This window comes from Gadus macrocephalus, chromosome 20 (assembly GCF_031168955.1).
Source record: "Gadus macrocephalus chromosome 20, ASM3116895v1".
NCBI lineage: Eukaryota > Metazoa > Chordata > Actinopteri > Gadiformes > Gadidae > Gadus > Gadus macrocephalus.
Genome location: NC_082401.1, coordinates 15622391 through 15647379, shown reverse-complemented (window position 1 = coordinate 15647379; position 24989 = coordinate 15622391). Strand labels below are relative to the sequence as shown.

Sequence of the window (24989 nt, the reverse complement as noted above, 5' to 3'; positions counted from 1 at the left end):
ATCCAATCCAGCCATCAACATATAGATCAGAAATGGATTGAATTCCCTTTGAGGACCAAGCCCCGAAGGTAGTCGGAAAGAGACGATGGGAAGTTCTGATCTTCTTGATGGGAGAGTGCACTGATGTTGTCTTCGAGTTCAAATGGACGGAACCCGCCTCTCCCGCAAAGCAGCCAGCGTTGTGGCGGGGGACCCCAGCCCCCCCTCGCACAGCCTCCACAGCCAGCTGCCATCTGGGAGACGGTACCACAGCCTCCGGGCCAGCTCCACCAGACTCAACTCCCTCCCCTCCCCTCTGCCCCCCTCGAACTCTGGACTTTGAAACCCTCTCCCATTTGCCCCCAAGAACTCATATTGCACATTTCAATCTATTTACTTTTTTTTTAACTTTTTTATAAAGTTTACCGTTGTACTATTCGGAATTATTTTGCACTATTTAAAATGTATTCATTGTAAATATTACTTATTTTATTTCACCTAATGTTCTCCCTTTTCCCCTTATAGCAACGCGGGTCGGAGACACCCACAATTTCGTTTCCTCTGTTTGTGTGGCACGTATTTTGGAATTATCAATAGAGCTGACTTTGACTTTGACTTTTTGAAAAAAACCTTTTGAAAAGAATTGCCTCCTAAACTGAGAACAGCTGGGCAGGCAGGTCTCCTCCAGACCAGTGCAACATTGCTTAATATCACATGCCCAATAAGAATGGGTGCAGTTAGGTCATGCGGGCCATGCCAGCAAGTCTTTTGGGTCTTTTAAGGGCACTTCTTTTGATTCTATGTGATTTACAATTCTAGATGAATGATGATACACTCCTTTCTTATAAGTTAAAGAATGACTTTTTAATCAGTCAATCTTTTAATCAATAATCATGGGGATGTTTTGAAAAATAGAATTTTAATGAGATTAATTCAGTCGGCTAAGGACACCACCATTTCTTGAGATTTGTGCAACCAGCTGCAGAAACAATCCATGTTTGGAACATTGTGGGCGGTAATTGAATTTCTGCCTGGCACTATAGTCTACAGTCACCATTCATATTCAGTCCTTAATAACTTTTTAATTATAATAACACTCAAATGGGATATCCCAAAATAAACAAAATGGAGATGAGTTCCTGAGCGCCCAAAGGAAATGGTTATTTGCTTTGGGCTGCTGTACAGCCGGCATGTAAACAGGCTGGCGAGGTCTGTCGGAGATGGGGTCATGTGACACCAGGTCAGGATCGTGCCATCCTTTTATGATCGCTAATATCCATGTTCCTGGAAAGCAATCAGGAAGTTTATTGGTACTGTGGTAAAATGCAGCCACATGGAGCTCCGAACACAGTTACTTCGCCCGACACACAAAAAAAAGAGTCTGCGGATGGCCATATTACGCGGTGACTTACTGAACAAATCATTTTGGCACAAAATATAACAACCAAAAATTATTTTACTGATTTAAAAACGACTTCATTGCTTCTGCAAAGAAATTGTCTGTTACATCCTACAGCTGGTTAACTGCATCCATGGCAACAGTCTTTTATTCATAGAATCAATTCCACTATTCAGAAATAACAGACTGGAGAATGCTGTCGTCGACCAATCAGAATCAAGTATTTGATTCTGTATCAAATTCATGTAATATACACATCGAATGAAAGGTGTGCATTCTACTCTACTCTACTCTACTCTGTTCAGGGTTCAATCACATGGGTGGCGAACAGGAGTCTTACAGGGTCCATCTCTCCACTTGGCTGTGGGCTTGTTGCTCAGCAACAAGAAGAGAAACACTCTTGAGTGCCTGTCCAAACATCTGGTTTTGTGTGTGTGTGGGTGTGGGTGTGTGTGTGTGTGTGCCCACGCATGAGTAAGTTAACACCTGTGTTAGGCATGTTTTACAAAAGGGCATTTTAAGGGAATAGTGATTTCCAGTCAGCAAAGTTTGTATATTTGTCCATGTGCTTTGGGGCATATGTGTGCTTTGAGGCGTGTTTGTGTGTTTGTGATTGAGTGCATGCGTTTGTGGGTGTGCATGCAGGTTTTGGAAAGCATGGGCATTCTAAAAAATCAGTGTGTGTTTGGTTGTCTGTGTGAGTGCTTGAGTGCAGCCTGAAGAGCATCAGTCCTCGTCACCAATTGAGTTGTAAGCCTCCAGCTTCTGTCGATGGTCCGCCAAGACCGACCCCAACCCACAAGCCCCATTATCCAAGCTTTTAACCCTCATTGTCTTTTCCACAACACAATGTGATACCGAGGTAATGTCATAATGTTACCGCATGGCCGAACCAAAAAGTCAGTTTTGGAACGCACACCATTTTCTGGGGTTTTAGCCCAATGGATATAGATGCTATCACACCTCCTTAACCAGGTTATGGGCAGAGATGGCCAGCTCCACCAGAGAACATGCAGCAGAGTGCAGATGTTTGAAATAACCTCGGCAGCGGCTTTCAGCAATGCTACGACTTAGACGAAAATGAGAACGTTTAGCCATTTTTCTTAACCCAGTGTGAAATTGCTAAAATGAGAATATTTTGTCAATATTTAATGGGCATGATGATTTTTCTCTTCCAGGAAACAATTAGTTTTCGGGCCACATGATGTTATCTCATGTAATGTTTAATCACCCAATCATTTGGCATAATGATACCACAATTGTTGCCGTGATCTCTCTCTCTCTCTCTCTCTCTCTCTGTGTGTGTGTGTGTGTGTGTGTGTGTGTGTGTGTGTGTGTGTGTGTGTGTGTGTGTGTGTGTGTGTGTGTGTGTGTGTGTGTGTGTGTGTGTGTGTGTGTGTGTGTGTGTGTGTGTGTGTGTGTGTGTTGACAACAACAACTGCGTCACAGTTCTCCTCAAGTGATTTCCCAGTAGGTCTGCAAGGGATATCTTTAGAACAACAATCACAAAGATGTTCTACCACATTGTGCAAAGAGGGCAACACCCACATTGACCCGGTGAATAATGATGTCACTAAATAACTAATGCCCGCTAGTCCAACCCCCCACGGCCGGACAAATCGAAATCCCATCCCGCACCCTGACCACGGTACAACGCCTGCATGTCAGGTTTACCTGACAAACAGTGGATGATGTTCTGTTCCTCGAAAGGCAGGAACAAAATAAAGAGAACAAAGTAAAGAGAGAATCCCATTAGCTAAGGCTGCTGCATCGTATTTCCAACCACAGCTCAAAGATACAATCCATCAGTTTCCTTTGTCCAACGTTTCGGATGGGCAATTTTTCAACTCTTAATGTAGTGGCAGCTTTCCAGCGGCCACTTCTGGGAGCGGAGACAATCGGACAACGCGCGTCGTAAATTATAGGTTTATTTATTTCTTCTTAGTCAATATAACATGTCCCTATCGCATTCACGCGGTTGAAAAATTGTTTGCCACTTCCGCTCTCCCTGGTCATAGGTAGCCCATCTATATATTTGACATCTGCCAGTCAGAACGTCAGACGTCACGCTCAATAGGCCAGATAGAACACGGCAGTCAATAATTATTCACACATAGAATTGGGTAATTGTAGACCATAAATAAGACCATAACTATTAAACCATATTACATGAACTTAAATATTATAATTATTTCAATAGTGTTATCAATCCTAATCACATTTGCAACATAAATATCAAATGGCTCCAACACCCGCGATTCACTCCTTCACTATCGTGCTAGTGTCAGGTTGGCCTGTCCTTTGTTACCTTGACCCTGAACCCAATGTGAGACCGAGGCGAGAGAGAGAGAGCAAGAGGGAGAACGATGCAGAGCAAGAGGGACGAAGAGAGTGAGGGAGAGATGAGTTGATCTGATCTGATCTGCATATCTGCAGCCACCTGTTAAGACTGTGTAGTCCTACTCCAGTTTGATACGAGGATGTGTACAGGGGGTGTTTGTGAGATACAGAGCACAAACGTTCATGTGGCGAGTCTGCAGAGTGTAATTGAATGAAGGCTTAATTGCTGGCCTCTTTGATCAAAGGAGCTAAATTAAGTTAATTCTTATTTTGTCTTCCACTGGTGAAAGAAGGTTTTCATTTGCTCTTTCTTTTGGCTCAGTCAATGGTCGGTGTGTACAACACAACCTACCTTCATCAATGCTTCAATAGGAAGTCCCGTAACATTATTATAGTAGGTTAATTTAATAGCTAGCTTATAGCAGGCTAGCTAGTGAGTCTTATAGCAGGCTAGCTAGTGAGTATTATAGCAGGCTAGCTAGTGAGTATTATAGCAGGCTAGCTAGTGAGTCTTGCAGCAGGCTAGCTAGTGAGTATTATAGCAGGCTAGCTAGTGAGTATTATAGCAGGCTAGCTAGTGAGTCTTTCAGCAGGCTGGCTGGTGACTCGAAGGCCTCATTCACAGCCAGGCCTAAGTAGCATTGATGATATTCTCCTGAGCTGCGTCAACCAGCAAACACATCACATGGACTCCAATAATTTTCAAATAAGATTGATTTGAAAATTGGTTCACTTTTTTTCCTCCGGCAGTGGAGGAACAGCTGGTCACAGCAGGCCACTGGAGAAACGGGCCCTTGTGTTCCAATTCCACTCATTTCCGTGCAGTGCGATGTTGTTTTTTGTCCTGAAATTCAACAAATAGCAAAATCCAATAGGCTAATGTACTCCACTTAGGCCTTTGTGACTCACCAATCATTTCCTATTGGAAGTGTGACATTTATCTTAACGGGTCACACATGACCACACTCCAACCACGCTGCAAAGATACTTGTGTGTAGCCATCGTCGTGGAAACGGCCGACCCACTCCTGACATGCTTTTTTCTTTTATCTGATGGCCCACGAGTGAGTCTGGAAAGGTCAGGAAAACACCTGTCCCTTTCTCCCTGAAGGAGAATTCCCATAATGACAATATGGCTCCGTAAGATAACAAACTACAATAGACTTTTAAATGGGCACAAAGTGACAGTTGAGTAACTAAATGAATGCAAGGTTTGTAAATATTGAGGCAGTTTGGATTGAGGTCATCCTAAACACAATCGATCCCATGCGTTGTCGTCGTTATGCTGTGATGTGAGTTAAATTACCCTGTCTTTATGAGACCGTGTTACACTGTCAGAGGCTGTGTTAAAGCAGCAGTATAGTGTTGAAGCTTTTAACAGTTGCACGCTTTGATGTAGTCTTCAGAAAGGTCTCCCAGCTGCCCAAGTGACTCTGGGCTATAAACTTGGTTGGATCGATGAGGCAGAGTAAATCCTGTGCTTTATTGGACAGTTGGTGGGATATGCAGTTTATTTTCCCAAGTCTTGGTGTTCATTGGTCGGATGTGTTGCGACCCGTCGAATAAGGAGTGACCCTTTGACGGTCCCACCCAAACTCAAACTAATGACGTCATATCCTGCCATCGACTGCTTCTACGACCCGCTCTGCACCATATGAGGGAGGAACCGGAATACTAATGAACTCACCATTTTCCTGGTGTGTGTGTGTGTGTGTGTGTGTGTGTGTGTGTGTGTGTGTGTGTGTGTGTGTGTGAGAGCCTGCCTGCCTGTCTGCCTGCGTGTTATTGAAGACTTTTGTTTCATAGGTTTCAGAAATGATTTCCCAGTAGGTTAGAAGGTAGATTTCCAGTAAGTACAAAATCACAGAACAAAATTTTCTACCGCGTTGACACCATCGGGTCTGTCTGTCCGTCTGTCCGTCCGTCCGTCCGTCCGTCCGTCCGTCCGTCCGTCCGTCCGTCCGTCCGTCCGTCCGTGACAGCATCTTGGCTCAATATTTCACAGATTGATCTTGAACAGGTTTCGTTTCTGCTAAGAAATAAGAAAACCGCACTCATTACCGGCGAGCCGATAAGACAAGAAAATGAATTACCTCCTCTCACCTTCCCAGCAATCAGGGACGCCGCCGCACCACCAGCCCATTCATAGGGAAGGGGATGCTCCCCAAAGGATGCTTTCTGTTTCCCGTCCCCCACACTCCAACCCACACCAATACCCCCCCACCCCCCCCTGCTGTTACTTAATTATCCCAGATCTAACCCACCAAATTCTTAATTGGGAATTGATTAAAGGAAGTCAATTATTTTGTGGTGCTCACTTTCTGAATGGGGGGGGGGGGGGGGGGGGGGGGGGGGGGGGAGGAGAGAGAGAGAGAGAGGTCAAGGAAAAAGGTGCCTTCGTCAAACACACAGCAGGGGCTAAGGATGGGCGTAAGCAGAGCTGACGTCGTAAGGCGGGACGCTGTGCCGTCGCAGTGGGAGTCCATCGACATGGTATAGAGGTGAGTGAGGAGGCCGGTGGGAGGAGAGGGAGATGTGTGGGAGACATTACGAATGCTGTACGGGAAAATAACAGCCCTGAGGGGAGAACGGCGCGTGGCAAAGACAAACGTGCCTATCTGTGTGAGGGAGGGGAGGAAGGAAAATGGTTAGTGAAAGGAGATGGTGGATGGTGTGAGACAGTGTGCCCATTTGGTTTGTTATGAGAGAGAGAGAGAGAGGGGGGGAGGGGGAGGAAGAGGGAGAGGGTGAGAGAGAGATCTTGAGATCTTTTCACCAGCGGAAATATTAGCTGTCTAAGGATCCCTGCTCACCCACGGTGGCTGCCAGCGTGTTGCTCCACATCCTGATTACATGTTTTCATATCATGTGTGAACTGTAGTCGCTCGTTTACACCACATAGGAGTGTACAGATTGAGAAGAAACCGTGCGCCGGAGGTGAATTTGCTTTTCCATTGACGAAATGGGGGATGTATGGGGGCGAAATAACTTAACAGTACTGGAAATCAATGCGGAAAACATACATCAATACTGGTGTGTGTGTGTGTGTGTGTGTGTACACCCACAAACTCTCTATCACACACACACACACACACACACACACACACACACACACACACACACACACACTTTAACCTAGCATGGAAATCCCAGGCTCCAGGTGAAAGCTGCTGACGATCGGGTTTGAGCCGGATAAACCCAGAACTTTGTGCTCAGGAAGGATAAGTAATTTCCAGTGACCGGGCCCTGAACTCACAAGACCGAAATGCACACAAAGAGAAATTTGATCACGCACACAGAAACACACACGCTTTACACCACATCGGCCTGCATCTACTGGCTTGCATTGTTATTTTTCTAGTATTTTTTGTCGTTCTCTGGAACTGCTACTGTCAATGTGAATTACTCCGCCTCTCCATTAACATTGTGTGTGTGTGTGTGTGTGTGTGTGTGTGTGTGTGTGTGTGTGTGTGTGTGTGTGTGTGTGTGTGTGTGTGTGTGTGTGTGTGTGTGTGTGTGTGTGTGTGTGTGTGTGTGTGTGTGTGTTTCTCTCTGTCCTTAAAATACTGCATTCATCTGCAGCAGGGTCTACCTGTGCCAAAATAATTACATCTAGCCTTGCTTGCTCTGGGTCACCTTGGAATTTGGAAAGACTGGGCTGGTGTGCCATTGATGTTGACGCTTCAATTTCTTTCTTGTGTGCGTGCTTGAATGAGTGTGTGTGCTTCTGTGCTTCAATGCGGCTGTGTGGGTGTGTACCCGTCTCTATTTGTGTGTGTCTGTGTCAGAGTTTTAACCCAATGAATCAGCTTGCAGGCTAATGAGGCTGTGGGATACTACAGGGAGGCCAAACCCTCTCTTGAACAGCTGCAGGGTTAGGAAATAAACTGTATGGAAATAATCTGTCAAAGATTTCCCTCCAAATCACAACTCATTGCTTAACTAAATATGAAAATATTACCTTGAAATATACTGAATCTATTCCCCCCCTTACATTATTGTTGAGGTGTCCTCGGAAGGTTCATCATTTCTTTTCAAAGGCCCCACACATTCGTCCTTCACCTGTGGATGAGGCTGCTACAGCTTTTACGCAAGTCTGTAGGCCAGGTGAGCTGGAGGCGATAGGGGAAACACCTCCCTGCCACAGTCCTATAAAAGACATCGCCTCCTCCTCTACACCTATACCATTCAGGAGGCAAATAGGACTTCAGGAGTATTTTATTGAAAGTTTTTTTTTTACCTCCTCCATTACCATAAAAAAAAACAGAATCTCATTTCAGTTCACTATAATTCAATTGAGATTCTGGGTTATCCCGGATTTACCATGGAAAAAAAAACAACCATTCCCTTTTGAATGGAGGGAGGGCCCCCCAGGGCCCCTTATGCTGGGAGGCAGCGGTGCCAACACCTTGCCACAGTCTCACTGCTTATTTATAGATTTTTAAAATGTGTTTGTTTATTGTCCCCTGTGCGTCCGTGGACGCACAGGGGACAATAAACACGCACATTTTATAAGTGTGTGTGTGTGTGTGTGTGTGTCCCCCATGCAGGGGGGACACATGTGTTTCCCTCTGTGGTATTTTCTAATCACCACGCCGCCGCCATGCCTATCTCAGGCGGTTTCAAACAATAAGTCAGACATCCCTGTCGGCACGTCCGTCCTTCAGAACGAATTAACCCCTTCGCACCCCGCCTCCGAGATCAGGACGAGCGTCTGCTGCTCTCCAATCTGCTCCTCCCCCACCTCCCCCCAACAGCCCGCCCGGGTTCAAGCCTTCTGCCGGAGAATGTTCCGTATAACGCTGTCAACCGCTCATTACCATGTTGGTCTTCAGGGGAAGGGCTGATTGCAGGCGCCCAGCCACCAATTGTTGCCGGACTGCTGGAAAAGATAGGGCGTGCAGGCAGGCGGGCGGGCATGTACACATTTGCACACATATGCACGCACGCACGCACGCACGCACGCAGGCACGCACGCACGCAGGGAATATGGAGGCGCATTTCAAGTGACCATTACATTCGAATAATTATATTCAGAATTTCAGCAGTGACCACTTCTGATGCACAGAACGGTAGCCTGCGTGTTCGTTAAACATGCTTAAAAAAAATAACCTTTGGCATTATTTCATTTTTTTATGAAGCCAGCTATTGTCTCTTCTACTCTGTAGCCTGGAGTATTCCGGTATTTAATATTCACTGCAGCATAATTATCATATCCTTTTAGAACACAGTGCAGGTTTCTTTAATTTAATAACATATGAAATAGGATGCCTGACAGAACGCATGCACACACATGCACACGCAAACACACACACTCATGAACACGCAGACACACACTAGCATACGGTCATGCACACCCAAACACACACAAGGCCATTCACGCGGTCATGCACACCCAAACACACACACACACACACAGTCAAACACACACACACACACACACACACACGGTCATGCACACACACAGTCATGCACACCCAAAAACACACGCATGGTCATGCACACCCAAACACATGCACAGACGCTTGTACACGCACACACACTCATGCACACCCAAAGACACACACACACACACCAGTCATGCAATCTCCGTCTCCTTGTATCAGCACTATACGACCGCTGGTGAAATAGGGACATCGTGGTGGTAAACCGCGGGACGGACAGGCCATAACGTCGGATGGAGGAAGACCCCCTGAGGAGGGGTCAGGGGGGGCCGTTGGAGTGACACTGTCAGGGTGTGTGTGTTTCCCTGGTTTTCCCTCCTGTGTTGATTACTGTTCCCTCCCCTAATGTGTCTCAGCTGTTGCTCGTTGTGTTTGTTATTTAAGCCCTCGTCTTTCCTTTGTTCCTTGTGCTGTCATTGTGGTTTATCGTGGTTTGCTGTGGTTAGTGTTGGTGGTTAGTCTTGCGTGTTCCGTGTTCCCTGTCGTCTTCCGAGTTCCCTGTAGTCTCCCGAGTTCCGAGTTGTCTCCCGAGTTCCCTGATTCCTGTGCCTTAGCCTTTAGGCTTGAATAAAGTGCCGTTTCCTGAAACCGTCTGCGTTTGGGTCCTACCTGCCTGCATGCACCCGCAGTTCCTTAACAGAATGACAGCACCACTATGGGACCCAGCGGACGCTCAATTTGACCGTAAGTTGGAGGATTTAGTAGCCAAAACAAGGAAGACAATGGAGCGCTGTAAGGGTTGGGGGTGCCACCCGGTTCCTCCTGGTACTCTAGCTTCCGCATTGACTCCGGTCCCCGAGCCCTGTCCGGTTCCTCACCCCACTCCTAGCCTTCCAGAGGGGGACCGGCCTCTTCGCCTGCTTGAGGTGGTCCGCCCTCCGCTCCTGCCTGAGGGGGCCCGCCCCCTGCTCCTTCCAGAGGGGGACCGGCCTCTGCTCCTGCCGGAGGGGGTCCGCCCTCCAGACCGTCCAGGGGAGGCACGCTCCCCGCTCCTGCCTGTGGGGGCCCTCCTCCACTCCTTCCCGAGGGGGGTTCCCCTTCAAGGCCTTCCACCGGAGGGGACCCGCCCTCTACCTGGCCTTCCACCAGAGGGGACCCGCCCTCTGCCTGGCCTTCCACCAGAGGGGACCCGCCCTCTACCCTGTCCGCCGGAGGGGGTCCGCCCTCCAGACCGTCCAGGGGAGGCACGCTCCCCGCTCCTGCCTGTGGGGGCCCTCCTCCACTCCTTCCCGAGGGGGGTTCCCCTTCAAGGCCTTCCACCGGAGGGGACCCGCCCTCTACCTGGCCTTCCACCAGAAGGGACCCGCCTTCTGCCTGGCCTTCCACCAGAGGGGACCCGCCCTCTACCCTGTCCACCGGAGGGGACCCGCCCCCTACCTGGCCTGCCACCAGAGGGGACCCGCCCTCTGCCTGGCCCTCCTCCTGAGGGGACCCGCCCTCTGCCTGGCCCTCCTCCTGAGGGGACCCGCCCTCTGCCTGGCCCGCCTCCTGAGGGGACCCGCCCTCTACCTGGCCCGCCTCCTGAGGGGACCCGCCCTCTACCTGGCCCGCCTCCTGAGGGGACCCGCCCTCTACCTGGCCTGCCTCCTGAGGGGACCCGCCCTCTACCTGGCCTGCCTCCTGAGGGGACCCGCCCTCTACCTGGCCTGCCTCCTGAGGGGACCCGCCCTCTACCTGGCCCGCCTCCTGAGGGGACCCGCCCTCTACCTGGCCTGCCTCCTGAGGGGACCCGCCCTCTACCTGGCCTGCCTCCTGAGGGGACCCGCCCTCTACCTGGCCTTCCTCTTGAGGGGACCCGCCCTCTACCTCGCCTTCGCCGGCCTCCTGAAGGGTTCCGCCTTCACCGCTGCCGGCCTTCTGAGGGGGTTCTGCGCCACTGCAGGTCTCCTGAGGGACTGAGCCCTCATCGTCCTTGCCGCCGGCCTCCGGAAGGGTTCCGCCTCCACTCTGCCTCTGCTTGCCCCCCAGGCCGTCCGCCTGAGGCTCCCTGCCATGCCCTGGGGCAGTTTTCTGGCCGCCTGCTTGACGTCCCTCGGCTCTGCCCCAGTCCATTTATTTTTTTTTGATTCCCCCCTCCTGGCGCCCCTCCACCCACCCGTTTTGGGTTTGACTTTCTTTGTTTTTTTTGCTTGTCGTGGGTCGCCTGGGAGTCGACCCTTAAGGGGGGGGTACTGTCAGGGTGTGTGTGTTTCCCTGGTTTTCCCTCCTGTGTTGATTACTGTTCCCTCCCCTAATGTGTCTCAGCTGTTGCTCGTTGTGTTTGTTATTTAAGCCCTCGTCTTTCCTTTGTTCCTTGTGCTGTCATTGTGGTTTATCGTGGTTTGCTGTGGTTAGTGTTGGTGGTTAGTCTTGCGTGTTCCGTGTTCCCTGTCGTCTTCCGAGTTCCCTGTAGTCTCCCGAGTTCCGAGTTGTCTCCCGAGTTCCCTGATTCCTGTGCCTTAGCCTTTAGGCTTGAATAAAGTGCCGTTTCCTGAAACCGTCTGCGTTTGGGTCCTACCTGCCTGCATGCACCCGCAGTTCCTTAACAGACACGGCCTATGAGCCGCCAATCCCACACTTTATATCTGGGTGGCTTCTCTCTGATTGGTTGGTCCCAAGTGCCTTTTAACTAGAGTGGTTTGTTCCACCTTATACCCACTCCTGGAGAAATCTATCTCCACCCACGTAGGGGAGCTTCACGAAGGGAAAGCAGGCACTCGTGCACAACGCCGGTCACACAAGGGACTTGCGTGTGTGTGTAAACGTGGAGATTTACAGGGTGGGTGGGATGAAAAAGCCAGACCACAGCGTTAAGTCAAAGCAGAGATATTGTAATCTTCTGGATTCACCTTTGTTGGTGCGGTGGGCAACCTTTCCAAAAGCTGGGTAATTGCCGTGTATAAGTTATAACAACCAATAACCTGCAATATAAATTATTTCTACTGTCTAATTAGCAATGTGTTTCAAAGACTGTGTCTTTATGAAGGGTTTGGTAAGAAGAGGAGGGTTTGTGTTGAGAGAGTAGATGACTGATGTTGTGGAGTTGTGTTCTGTCAGTGTGTCGAGGATTGACTTCAGCACCAACATCAGACCGTCCAAACACTAATATGTCAATACAGGTGGGTGTATTTGTATGACATCACTTCCTGTATGTAACACCCTTACACAACCAAAGCACATGTAGGGCATACGGCCCTCCTTCATTGATCCGTTTAAACGAAAGGCTTCTCACTGCAGCCTTGAGTATGAACAAAACAGCATAGCGTTTTGAAATGGGATTTGAGAATCGAATCAAAGGCTCTCTCAGCAGGGAACTTAGATACGCGGAAAGATATGTTCAATTTACTGCATTTTAGGCCAAACTGCCTCAACGGGCCTTTTCTTTTTCTATTTTTTTTATTAATTTCGAAGGGCCTCCGCCCACTTTCACTCAAGAAGAATCGGGCCACAAAAAAAATGCAAGGGCCTTGAACGTCAATGGCCTGAGGAATGACTTCCATGCGTACACACGTCCAACAGGTTCACGTGGGAGCGGTAGCCTTGCAGAAGTGAATGGATGTAAATATTGTCATTGTCATCCTTTTAAGAGCGGGAGTGAAAAAAAACATTCCCTGGTGGAGACTAGCCAGGCATGCACGCCGCCTCCTGACGGAGAGCCGCCCAGGGCCAGAGGAGCCGGTGATGTAAGCGCTTATGCAAGTCCGCTGCCTCGCTGTACAATAGCCGGGCTTCTTCGAAAGCGCGCTATTTTTATTTGCGCGTGTGAATGTTCTGCATTCTATCCCGTCCATCGACACAAACAACGCTTATTATTAAAAGCGATGGACACGGTTCACATTTTAGTTTATATTAAGGCCACATAAAACTGAAAAGCATATGTGAGAGTGCTTTTCAGTTTTTTTTATGAATCACTCAATGCCAAAACGAAGAGTGTTACTCGTTTTGGCATTGAGTGATTCGTGATGTGGAAAGCCAGAAACCTCCAGCAGCAGAGCGGAGTCACTGTAGCCCTCACTGTTGTTGATGTTTTTTTTTGTTGGTTTAATTCATATGCTTCATTCAGTATTCTTTCATGTATAGCCCTCAGCCAATCACCGCCGAGGAAGGGCGGGGGAGAGACGAGGCGGGAGCGTCTCAGCACCACGCGCCGCGCCAGTCGCTCTCCACTGCAGCGAAGCGGCACAGAGAGAGAAAGAGAGAGAGAGATAGAGAGAGAGGAGGACTTGCGCCTACTTTCAGATGCCACATCCCCTTTTACTAAGGACACCTTTTGGTTGAGTTCCAGTGCCAGTGGTGTCGCTGTGCGCATCGATGGGTGATCCCGACTCCGTGGAGTCACACCGCGTCCCCCTGCATCGTCTGGTCCGAGTCCTTCCCCGCCACCTCCTCGTCTCCTCCTCCGCGTCTCTGCCGGGCTGCGGCGGCTCATCACTTCATCGCTTCTCCGCTGCCTGTAGGATTTGTTCCAAGTTCCGGACGTAGGACGGGCTAACTCTACTGTTTGGTTTCGTTAAAAAACGACTCTTGGTGGGCTGTGAGTGTGGTGGACCCGCAGAGGTTTCCGGCGGGTGTGCGTGCGTGAGGTGGGGTGGATCCAGAGGCGCACCAGAGCAATGAAGTTGAGCGGTTCCACTTAGCAGCGTTGCATGTTGTGATCGGCTCGTTAATTCAGTGTAGCCTACTGCTTCAGTCTGCTGGTTGATAGTTCGAGGCTGGTCGTCCGAGTAGATCGCGATTCCTTTGCCTACTTTTTGTTTATTAACAACGAGCCCAAGAGAAAGATGAAGACCCTTTATGACTTTTCACATTTGACTTAAGCAAGCGACGGAGAGACTTCTCGAAACTGCACTACAGGAACCCTTCGACCCCCGTGCAGCCCACCTTACCGACAACGAGTTTGCTAGTCTTCGATAATCGGTGTGTGAGTGTGGAGGGGGCGGGGATTACCGATCACAAACGGTAATCAAACGACCGCAGAACACACACCACACACATTTGAGGCTAGTGTTGGTCGTAACACGCGGAGACCATGAAGAAGTTCCGTAAGGTCCTAGACGGCCTGACCACGTCGTCCCCCGGAGGGACTCTGGGCTCCCCTTCTTACAGCAGTGCGGCTGGGACCCCCACCGCGTCCACTCCCAGGGAGATCGATGTCCAGGAGACGCTGGTCTCGGAAAACTTTCAGCTATGTAAGGTGAGTAACCAGTGTGATCTGTGATGGAGAGACGGGCCACGGTCTCTCTCAGTCCTCAGGAGCTGCAATGTGGACCAAGAGTCTGATCCTAGATCCGTCATATCTCCCTCCCGCTTCTTGCCCTGCACCGTTTTTCCTTTTGTAACAACATTGACATTAATATAATGTGTTAATGGTTGATCCAGATGTGAGCCTAAAGTAGGTGTTCCTAAATGCCAGGAGTTATCGGGTGAGTGAACTCTCCCTCTCCAAAACATCGGTAACTCATTCCCACGAACGACAAACTTGAAGCCAATAACCGAAAGGAGCCTGGACAGGCTTCAGTCGTAAAGCAACGGTCGTGATTATTATGTCCTGTTGTTTTCCTATTGTTGTCTATCCTCCATAAAGCTACGGCTCCACGGCCATGTGTGCACAGCTTCTTGTTCTCCTGTAACGTGACTGTTCTGCACACCCAGTCACCATGTAAGAACCAGCAAGCCAGTCGTTATGCCCCCCCCCCCCCCCACACACACACACACACACACATACACACACACACACACACACACACACACACACACACACACACACACACACACACACACACACACACACACACACACTCCCACACTCCCACACTCCCACACTCCCAATCCCAGCCGGTCTGTGCGTAGGATACGGGACGACTTGAAGTAATGGAAAGAGTTTCCCCGCGATAGCAAACGGGAGTTTCAAAGGAAGATAATGAAGGTGTCGATTGTAATAACCAGCGGTTCTTCCCAACCCAAACTTCTTGAGACAGAAGCCAGCAAGCCCCTCGGAGCGACCCTGCAGTGTTATCGGGCCGCTGATCATTTATCGTGGGGCTCTATTTATAGCCACCTCCGCGCCCATTGCAGCCCTGCTGGTGTATTTAGACCTGACTGCAGTGATAATTCTTCGCCTGGAAGAGAGTTGATTTTTTTTCCCTCTGATTAATTGATTAAGAGGATGGATACAACGTTATTTTGTGTGTGTGTGTGTGTGTATGGAGACACATTATTGAAGTGAGAAAGGCATGTTACTTTTACATGAGAAGGAAATAATGGTGGGTGTGCGTGTGTGTGTGTTCATAAGGGTTGGCGTGTGATTTTTGTGTTCATAATGTGTGTGTGTCTGTGTGTTCATTATGGTGGGCGTGTGTTCATAATGGTGTTGTTGTATTTGTGTCGTGTGTGTTCATAATGATGGGTGTTTGTGTCTGTGTGTTCATAATGGTGGGTGAGTATTTGTGTGTGTGTGTTCATAACGGTTTGTGTGTATGTGTGTACGTGTTCATAATGGTGTGTTAGTGTGTGTGTGTGTGTGTGTGCGTGTCTGTGTGTGTCTATATTGGGAGGGATGTGCGTGCGATGTGCCTGTGTGTTCATAGTGGGGTTATGTTAAAGCTATGTACCGTTGTGTCACGCTACATGGTAGATTAGCATCGGTTTCCATTGGTTTGCTGTCATAGCAATTGGTTCTCAGCAAGTAAACACATGGCACAACAAAAATAGCAACAACAATCAATGTAAATAAATCTGCATTTTTCTAACCAGGCCACATCGGGCCTCTGTCTCCTTTCCATATCCTTTCCACTCTGATGGTGATGACAGCGAGCAGATAATTGAACACGGTCAAGCTAAGAAGTACTGGCTATTCATTACAGCAACATCGATCGTGGACTCCTATAGATTGTCATAGACTACACATCAGTGTTGCCTCACTCTCCATCTTCCGGACTAAAGACTCGCTTTCTGCATGTAAAAGTAACCCTTTCACTTCCATTCTCTTATAAAGCCACAAGGTATGTTGTTATTTTACACAGGCGATTTAGTTTTTTAACGATAGATGGCATCATTAAAGCGCTGAATAACAGCTGTGGTAGTTTGTGAGTGTGTGGGAAGTGTCAGAATCCTGGCTGTCTCTCCTGTAGCAAGCACCGGCACATGACCCTTCCTCTGTCGAAGATGGAAAGGAGGGAAAGGGGATCGGATGAAGTATATCCAGGCATTCTTCTCCTCTCCCTAGGTGTTGCGGGAGATATAATAGGGGAAGCTTACAGGAGGATGAAACGGATTAGAGGGGAAGGCGTCTCTCCTCCTGAAGGATGGGAACTTTGTAGGGATGGCAGGGGGGGGAGGGAGGAGGGTAGATCTCAGAGGAAGTGAACAACGTGTACCATTCGTTCACCTGTTCGTTCATTCATTCATCCCCCCTCCATCCATCCTTTTTATTTGAACTACTAATGAGGGGCCAAGACATCTAGATTTGTGCCCGGACATTTTTTCGGAGACAGCGGGATGGTTTATGCGAATGACATATACCATTCATTCACCAGTTCATTCATTCTTCCTTTCACCAGTGTAACACATCCATCCATCTCTCTTTTTCTTGGCACTACTAATGAGGGGGCCAAGACATCTAGATTTGCGCCCAGAATATTGCCATCCATCCTTCCGGAGGGCATTATTTACAACCTGGAGGGATGCGTTTCATTACTGCAGGTATGAGTTCAAGGTCCCTCGCTCCTTTTTAAGGGGGTTGCGGAGGAAGGTAGCTGGAACCCAGCTGGCCCCCGGGAAAGAATGTGATTGTGTCTGATGGTCTCATTGTGTTTCACGGAGGGAAAGGATGACTAACGAAAAGCCTCTCTGTGGAAACAGGCGCTGCAGAGAACACATGCGCAAGGAAAGAGAGATGATTAAGTTACCGCCGCGTGGGATACACAGGAAGATAAACGACCAAACGTCACATGGCGAAACGTGTGCATGATGAAATACAGACATTTCCAGACATATATGTGCGAATACTTTACGAGGAATATGTCCTGATCATCTGCCCCTGATGTTCTCCCTCACAGCGGAGCCACCTACGGGCTGAATGTACGCAAGGCGGGCGGCCATTAGGATATTTAGAGCTCATTTGTAAGGTCATGCTGTGGTGCTCACTGTGGCTGTACACGCTGGCCAGATGGTACGGCCTCCCGTTGGTTCAGGGTGTGAACTCCTCACCCCTAACGCTCCCCCCACTCAAGTGCATGGCAGGGAAATCCACGTCCTGTAGTAACTCTGCCCGGTCCCGGCCCCTCTGTCCCCTCTGCCCCCCCCCCCCCCCCCCCCCCACGGGTCCCACAGCTCCTCAAGCTGAGTGCAGAGTCGTGTTTGCAGTATTACCGGATGCGTCTGCACATATACCGTGTGCTGGTATTTAAGGCATTCCTGTAGAAATGAAGTGATTGGTTTACATGTAGCACATGGGGATATCTGTATTGCTCTCTCGTTTATTTTGGTTTGTGCATAGACTATAAATTGCTGAGTGTTTTGAGCCTGGTAATGAGTTTTAAAAGCCCTCCGTTGGTCAAATGAGTCCAAAAGGATCATATCTAGCCTTAGTAGAACCAAATTGAATCTCTCTATCCTTTCAAGGACTCCTCCTGTGTGGCAAGTTTTTAATCTTTGGTAATCCTTTTGAGTTCCTTCATCTGAACTCCGACAGGCAATACCCTCTGCGGTGTCTTAGTGACTCACTCTCTTTCATTGAGACACTCTGAAGAGGTTTCTTTTTTCCCCAAATTTGAGAGCGCTTGAAGATCAAAGTTGGGGGACGATAAGAGTGCTTCATCCCTCCGCCTCGAGTCCGTGGCTCTCCTTTCCTTTTATCTGCAGGCATCTCACGGTCGCCCGTGGGTAGCCAGTAATGGCTGGCCTCTTTGTAGAGATGATGACATTGCCGCTTATACCTTGATGTGGCTCAACACTCAAAGTTTGCCACTCTCTGCTCGCTCGCCACCTCGGAGCGGTGAAACGGTGACTCAATTGTCGGGGTCGTAGCCGTGCCGCCATTAGCCAGGGGATGATGGTCTATACGGAGCTCAGGATCACTGAGAGAAGGGAGAAGATGCTGTGAAATCAAGCAAAGGACGAGTGAATTATCTGCTCTGGCGTTAACCCCTTCAGAGAGCAGACACAAGTGTAGGACGGTAACACACACATTGGAGCAGCATGGCGCCAAGTGTGGGTCTGGCACTCACCCACCGGCGAATCCATTCCAACATATGGCCCTGCTTCCGTCGTCGGTCTTTAAATACAGGCGGCCTGGTGGAAAACAGCTCCTGACATGCTGAAAGCAAATGAGCCTTAAGGTTTACTGTTTCGGTTTTGGTTTCGGTTAAGAGTCAACATTGCTTTGCTGTAGTGTGTTTCTTGTTTAAAATGACATTTTGCTGCAGGAATGAATGAGGCACTGGCTGTCATTACCAGGGAGTGATACAATGTACACATTCACAGTCTGCATGAGTTCTACCGCCAGTGGGAGCACTGATCCCCGCAGAGAGCTCGTCCAGAAGCGATGACATCATGCCATGCGAGGTCCATCGACAACAACAACAACAATAAATAATCACGTGCGGGGAAACGCATGGAGAAACAAATCCCATCTTCTCTTCCATGTGAGGCGCCTAAGACTTCAGTGCTGCGGGTGCCTTGTTCCTCCCACTTCTAATGCTACTTCCTGTTGTCATGCCTCAGTTATGCCTAATGATGTTCCATTCCTGCCATTTCACCCGCTCAGCCGGAGAATATTGGGCGCTAACATAAACTGGTAACAAATGCTCTGAATTCACGCTCGTAACAATAGTGTTGCCTAGTTGTGCATTGTATGGTTGTTAAGCTGCAATGGGCCTTATTGAGAAACATCTTTTTTTTTTGTCAACAAGAACGTAGGTAAACAAATATCTTCCTTGTTGAGGAGCATGTCTATATTGTCTGAGCTCAGAAGAAACATATTTTACGAAATACCGAATTATCGTATAACAATAACCTGCATATTTGGCACCCATAGAACACTAACCAGGATGATGGACCCCATGCTACAAACTTAACAAGCTTCTCTCTCACACACACACACACACACACACACACACACACACACACACACACACACACACACACACACACACACACACACACACACACACACACACACACACACACACACACACACACACGTGTGTGTGTCTCTCTCTCTATCTATCTATCTATCTCTATCTATCTATATGCAGCATTCGTCATGACTAATGCCTCTCCATCTCCATCGTTGCTGCTACGGAGTCCCACATCTAACAACAGGTGGGAACATCAAAAAGGCTGTGGCGGCTTTCATGTACGTTCTGCCCCAAGGTGATCTTCCCACTACACTGAGTGGAGAATGAAGTACGCTATCGGTGCTGTTGACACACCTCCCTATTACAGCCAATGGATGAGTAGGGCTTGAGCGTTATATCTGTTGCTCAAGTGCACTATGGCAGGTTTGCAGCAGATGCATGTCAGCTTTTTAACAAGCTTAACACTGCATCAATGCTCAGAATGAGAATTATTGTCGATAGATGGAAAAACACAGCTCTGGTCTTGTTAGGGCTTGTACCAATCTAACCTGGTGGGACCGTCCGGATTTTTCACGATTTTGTTGCACTATGAATTTCAATCTAGCCTTAGCTGAGCAGCGGCACTGAGCGGCTATGGCTGAACACAGCCATGGCCTTCACTTCACTCTTTACTTATCCGTTTGGACGTAAAGCGAAACCAATGTCGTCTGAGGAAAGTCAGTGCAGAATTTGATTCATCTCGAATAAATGTGAAAGTAGCGTTGGATACAGGTAGCATGGCCGCCTTGATAATGCGGGCCTATAGTCTGGAAATGTCTTCCCTCTTTATCTTGTGTTAACATGGATAATGAAGGAGCTGGGTCCTTATGTATTGAAGTAACTCTGGTAGAATCAATTCCTCTTGATTCCCTGAAGATCAGACCCAAACAAACCCCCGTCTCACCGAACCCCAAACAACGGAACAAAGGATTATCCTCCGTAGTAGATAAATCTCTCTGTACCGTGCAGTCTGAGTTACTCACACTAGTACATCAATACCATCAAAGGTATTTTTGAGCACAACTCAAAATATCTCTCAAACTGCTTTATTTTGCTCTCATCTCCACAACAATTGTTCTCCCTGTCTTTGATTTATACATTGAACACTCCCAAACTCCCAGCAGCATCTGGGCTCACGCGACTGAGACACAGTACTACCTTTGAGTCTCATTTATGGGGGTCACGTGATCCCGGTCACATGATTGCAGGTTTTTTCCTCCACGTCCCGTATAAAACTGCACGACCATAAATGACATGCCAGGAGGAGTGCTCTCTTTCGGCTGGACGCCAACAGGTTGTGTGTACCCGAGTGTGGCAGTGTAGTTAGTCGTGTGTGTACCCGTTACGACAGGCGCAATGTATTTAACAACTGTCATATCTATCACATCATATCTTCACGCGTGCACACGCGTGAAGATATTGGTGGCATAAGCCAGGGCTGCCCGTACTGGTTATCAAAGCTGTTGGCAGGGCATGAAAGAGGGACCAACAGGGACTCACATGTCAGAAAGGTGTGTGAGGATGGATCTATGGGGACAGGAAGGTTCACATGGCACACTGATGTGTCTGTGTAAATGATGCATACATCGCGGTTATTTTTGGAGTCTTCCACCTTTTATTTTTTGTGCCTTTGTGTGTGTTTTTGTGTGCGTTTGGAGGGGGGCGGTGTCATGTTGTACGTCATACCTCCTACGCATGTGACATCTCAAAACAACAATATGAATATATGATTAAAAAGTAGTGCATTGCTCTTTTCGTATACAGTTCTGTTGAGAGTGTATTTATTCATTATGTATCGATGGTTGAATCATGGAAAGCTATATAATGAGATGGATGGGCAGATGGATGGATCTTTAGCTAGATGACGAGAGATGTAGGGATCTCTAGCTAGATGAAGAGAGAGGATGGATCTCTAGCTAGATGAAGAGAGATGGATAGATCTCTAGCTAGATGAAGAGAGAGGGATAGATCTCTAGCTAGATGAAGAGAGATGGATAGATCTCTAGCTAGATGAAGAGAGATGGATAGATCTCTAGCTAGATGAAGAGAGATGGATGGATCTCTAGCTAGATGAAGAGAGATGGATAGATCTCTAGCTAGATGAAGAGAGAGGGATAGATCTCTAGCTAGATGAAGAGAGATGGATAGATCTCTAGCTAGATGAAGAGAGATGGATAGATCTCTAGCTAGATGAAGAGAGAGGGATAGATCTCTAGCTAGATGAAGAGAGAGGGATGGATCTCTAGCTAGATGAAGAGAGATGGATAGATCTCTAGCTAGATGAAGAGAGATGGATAGATCTCTAGCTAGATGAAGAGAGAGGGATAGGTCTCTAGCTAGATGAAGAGAGAGGATGGATCTCTAGCTAGATGAAGAGAGATGGATAGATCTCTAGCTAGATGAAGAGAGATGGATGGATCTCTAGCTAGATGAAGAGAGAGGGATCGATCTCTAGCTAGATGGAGAGAGATGGATCAGTAGATGGATGGATATATTGCTAAGTTAAGGGACGATGATGTATGGACTGATAGATCCATGGGAGGATGGATGGACAGATGGATGTGCCGCTGGATAAAGGGGGGACAGATGGATGGATAGGGGAATAGATAAGGGAGAGCTGGAATGTCTAAACACCACAGACTCGCTTGGCTTGTGGAGCGGTGTTGGTGCACCCTAGGGTGGTGCGGTCTATTTATAGAAGTACAGGGTCTAGCCGAGAGAGAGAGAGAGAGAGAGAGAGAGAGAGAGAGAGAGAGAGAGAGAGAGAGAGAGAGAGAGAGAGAGAGAGAGAGAGAGAGAGAGAGAGAGAGAGAGAGAGAGAGAGAGAGAGAGAGAGAGTAAGAGAGAGAGAGAGAGAGAGAGACAGTAAGAGAGAGAGAGAGAGAGAGAGACCGACCATGGTGGAACACTGGCTTCCATACGACGCTTCATGCTTTTTACGTGTAAATTATGCAGTATATACTTCATCAATGTGGCGTCAACAATTTTATCGTGGGAATTTATCTTGTGTGAGATTGGCCACTTTTCTCCATCCCATATTTCCATGGGAAAACAAAATCAGCAAAAACATTTGGACCTGTAAGGATTTAATCTGCCAGCAGGGGGTTCATAATATATAAGATGTAAGGGCATGGACCCAACAACAAAATGTAATAATAATGTGCAGATGCACGCATAATCAACGCACAAACATACACAGAAGCCAAAACAGACCCTAAACATACACACACACATATATGTACAGCCACATACAGACAAACAGAAAGAGGGAGAAAATACGGCCTTGGAATCTTTGAAATATGCATGAGGAGCTCTGAGATTCACCACGGTAAATGCATTTTTCATCCACTTCTCAGTGCTGTTGTATGTATATTTAATGGCCCTTTCCCTTCTGGGAGGTTCCTGGGGCCCTCATCTACAGACCCCAGCCATAGGAGCCCTGAGCTACAGTGGACCACTTAATGGAGCCCGCTGGTTCAAAGCTAGCACCTCCTCGTGTGTGTGTGTGTGCGTGCATGCGTGCGTGCGTGCGTGCGTGCGCGCGGTTGAGCGATTGTATGCATACACTTGTGCCTCCATGCATTCATGCATTGCATATTTCACCCAATATAAAATTACAATGATAAAGTTAATCACGAAGACAACCCCGCATTGTTGGCCTAGGTTGTCCAATCTGTGTTAACTAAGACATTTTGGAGTAAGACTGGGCCTTGTGGGAAATTCAAAAGACTGGATTTACACTGTGTGGTGTTCCTTGAATATATAGATTACATTGTTTTGCTGTGTGCCGTCTGGATTAGTACGCAAGTCACGACTCTCGCTTAAAACAGTGGTGCATAGTCTTGACTGTGTGTGTCCCACCGTGGTTCAGTCACTGTGTGTGTGTGTGTGTGTGTGTGTGTGTGTGTGTGTGTCTGTGTGTGTTTGTGTGTTTGTGTGTGTTTTTTGTGTGTCTGTGTGTGGTTGTGTGTGTGCATGTAAGTACAAAGGGTTTGAGAATTGGTAATCTGGACTCACAAATAATTAGAAACTCAACAAAGGCTCCGCACAGAAGGGTGCAAATGAAATGTGTGAGTGAGCTAGCGGGGGGTGGTGGGGGTGGGGGGGGGGGGGGGTGGGGCATGGGGTCTCTGTGGTAGTGGGGGGCGGGACCCTGAGGAGGGGGTAGGCGTGCAGGTATGGTCGCTCTCAGACCAGTGAGTCATCAGGCTTAGACTGCAGGTTGAACTGCACCCCTTTACATTGAATGGGAATTCTAATTTCTAATGCATTTTGACAGTTAAAGCGGTGGTGTATTTGTTGTCCAGAATCCACTAAGACTGAGTCAATCAATCCTTAATCGTATTTCCCTCTTCAATGGGAATCTTCAAAGATTCTCTAATAATGGATTCCATTAAAAAAATCGACATTTGAAATCACATTGCATTTTCTAATAGTGACGTTGTTAAAGACACAAATATAGCACTGTCTATCTCAGCCGTCCATCAGAGTTGGAGCCAATGTCAGCTACAGTGAAATCATTGATTTTTCCTAAAATAGATCTGCCCTGTGTTAGCAAGGTGGCTATGCCACATGTTATTCATTAAGGCACTTTTTCTTCTCTGTTGCCGAAAAAGCATTGAAAAAATAAGCCTGTTTCTTTTCTTTGTATTTAAATCAATAGAACAGAACAGTTTATCGGCGCAAATTCACTGAAGGGCTTAAAGGACCCTACTCGAATTGCGATTGATAACGCTTTTGAAAGATTTCCCCAAGCCTTTGTGGATGGCTGTATAGATTGTATAATGTTTAATTAACTACCAACCAAGCTAAGAAGCTCCATTCATTCCTATTCAAGTTGAAAACCCCTGGAAAGGCTCTTTCCTCAGCTCTTTTAAGCCATGAGTAATCTGTCCTCATGAAAACTAGGTCAAAAGGTAATGGGTGCCTAGTTTCTTTATTAGTGTCTGTAAGAGATGGTCCACAATGGATGATTATTTCCCAATATCCATTATGTCTGTTTTTCTGCATTTAATTGGCCAAAAACGTATCTGTGGCTTCCTCTGATTGGTAGCTATTTCTTAGCCTTATTCTTTTAAATACAGATCCCCCCTTTGCTTGCAATGCTGGCTGCTCCTTCACCTGGTAGAGTAGGAAGTGGATGGTTGTGATTCTACCACCGGGAAATCAGCACCACTGATGTGGACAGCTCCTTGACAGCTCCTTTAACATTCCAGTCCGCAAGGCTCGAGAGACTTCACAGAGTCTTCAATGTCATTCAGGAGACACTTTAACAGTACAACACACACAGTTTAACTGAACACATCTGAGAATACAGTCTTTGCTTTGGTTGTTTTGTTTGTAACGAGGTCAGATAATCTCATTTGACCACATGCAATACCCATTTTTGACCAGAGGTGGCGATCACTGAGGTTTTGAACACTATCCCCAAAAGCTTTGGTCTCATGGTATGATCCTCATTCAAGACATGTTTTATTCATTCATCAGAGGACGAAAAAAACCCAACTGCAGATCAAGTTATGGTTAAAAAAACCCAAGCAGTGTTCTATAATACATCTGGGCGGTGTCCCTGTGATGCTGAGGCATCCCATTGCAGTCAGGGAAACCATTCACAAGGTGTTGGAATGGTAAAGTCTTGAAAACCTTCTCTGGTGTGGGCTGGGTGAAACTGGGGTAAACTCTGTGGGAAGCCAGGGGAGGGAATCCTGCTCTGCCGTAGCCAAACCGGGCT

General features: G+C 47.8%; 1 protein-coding gene across 1 annotated transcript in view; it reads left to right on the top strand.

The window, feature by feature from the left end:
- Nucleotides 1–13280: 13280 nt before the first annotated feature.
- Nucleotides 13281–24989, top strand: part of stxbp5l (syntaxin binding protein 5L) — a 94743-nt gene continuing 83034 nt past the window's right edge. Inside the window, exon 1 of the mRNA XM_060039472.1 lies at nt 13281–14334. Coding sequence (XP_059895455.1) covers nt 14170–14334 — 165 coding nt within the window. The 5' untranslated portion in view covers nt 13281–14169. The remainder of the gene's footprint in view (nt 14335–24989) is intronic.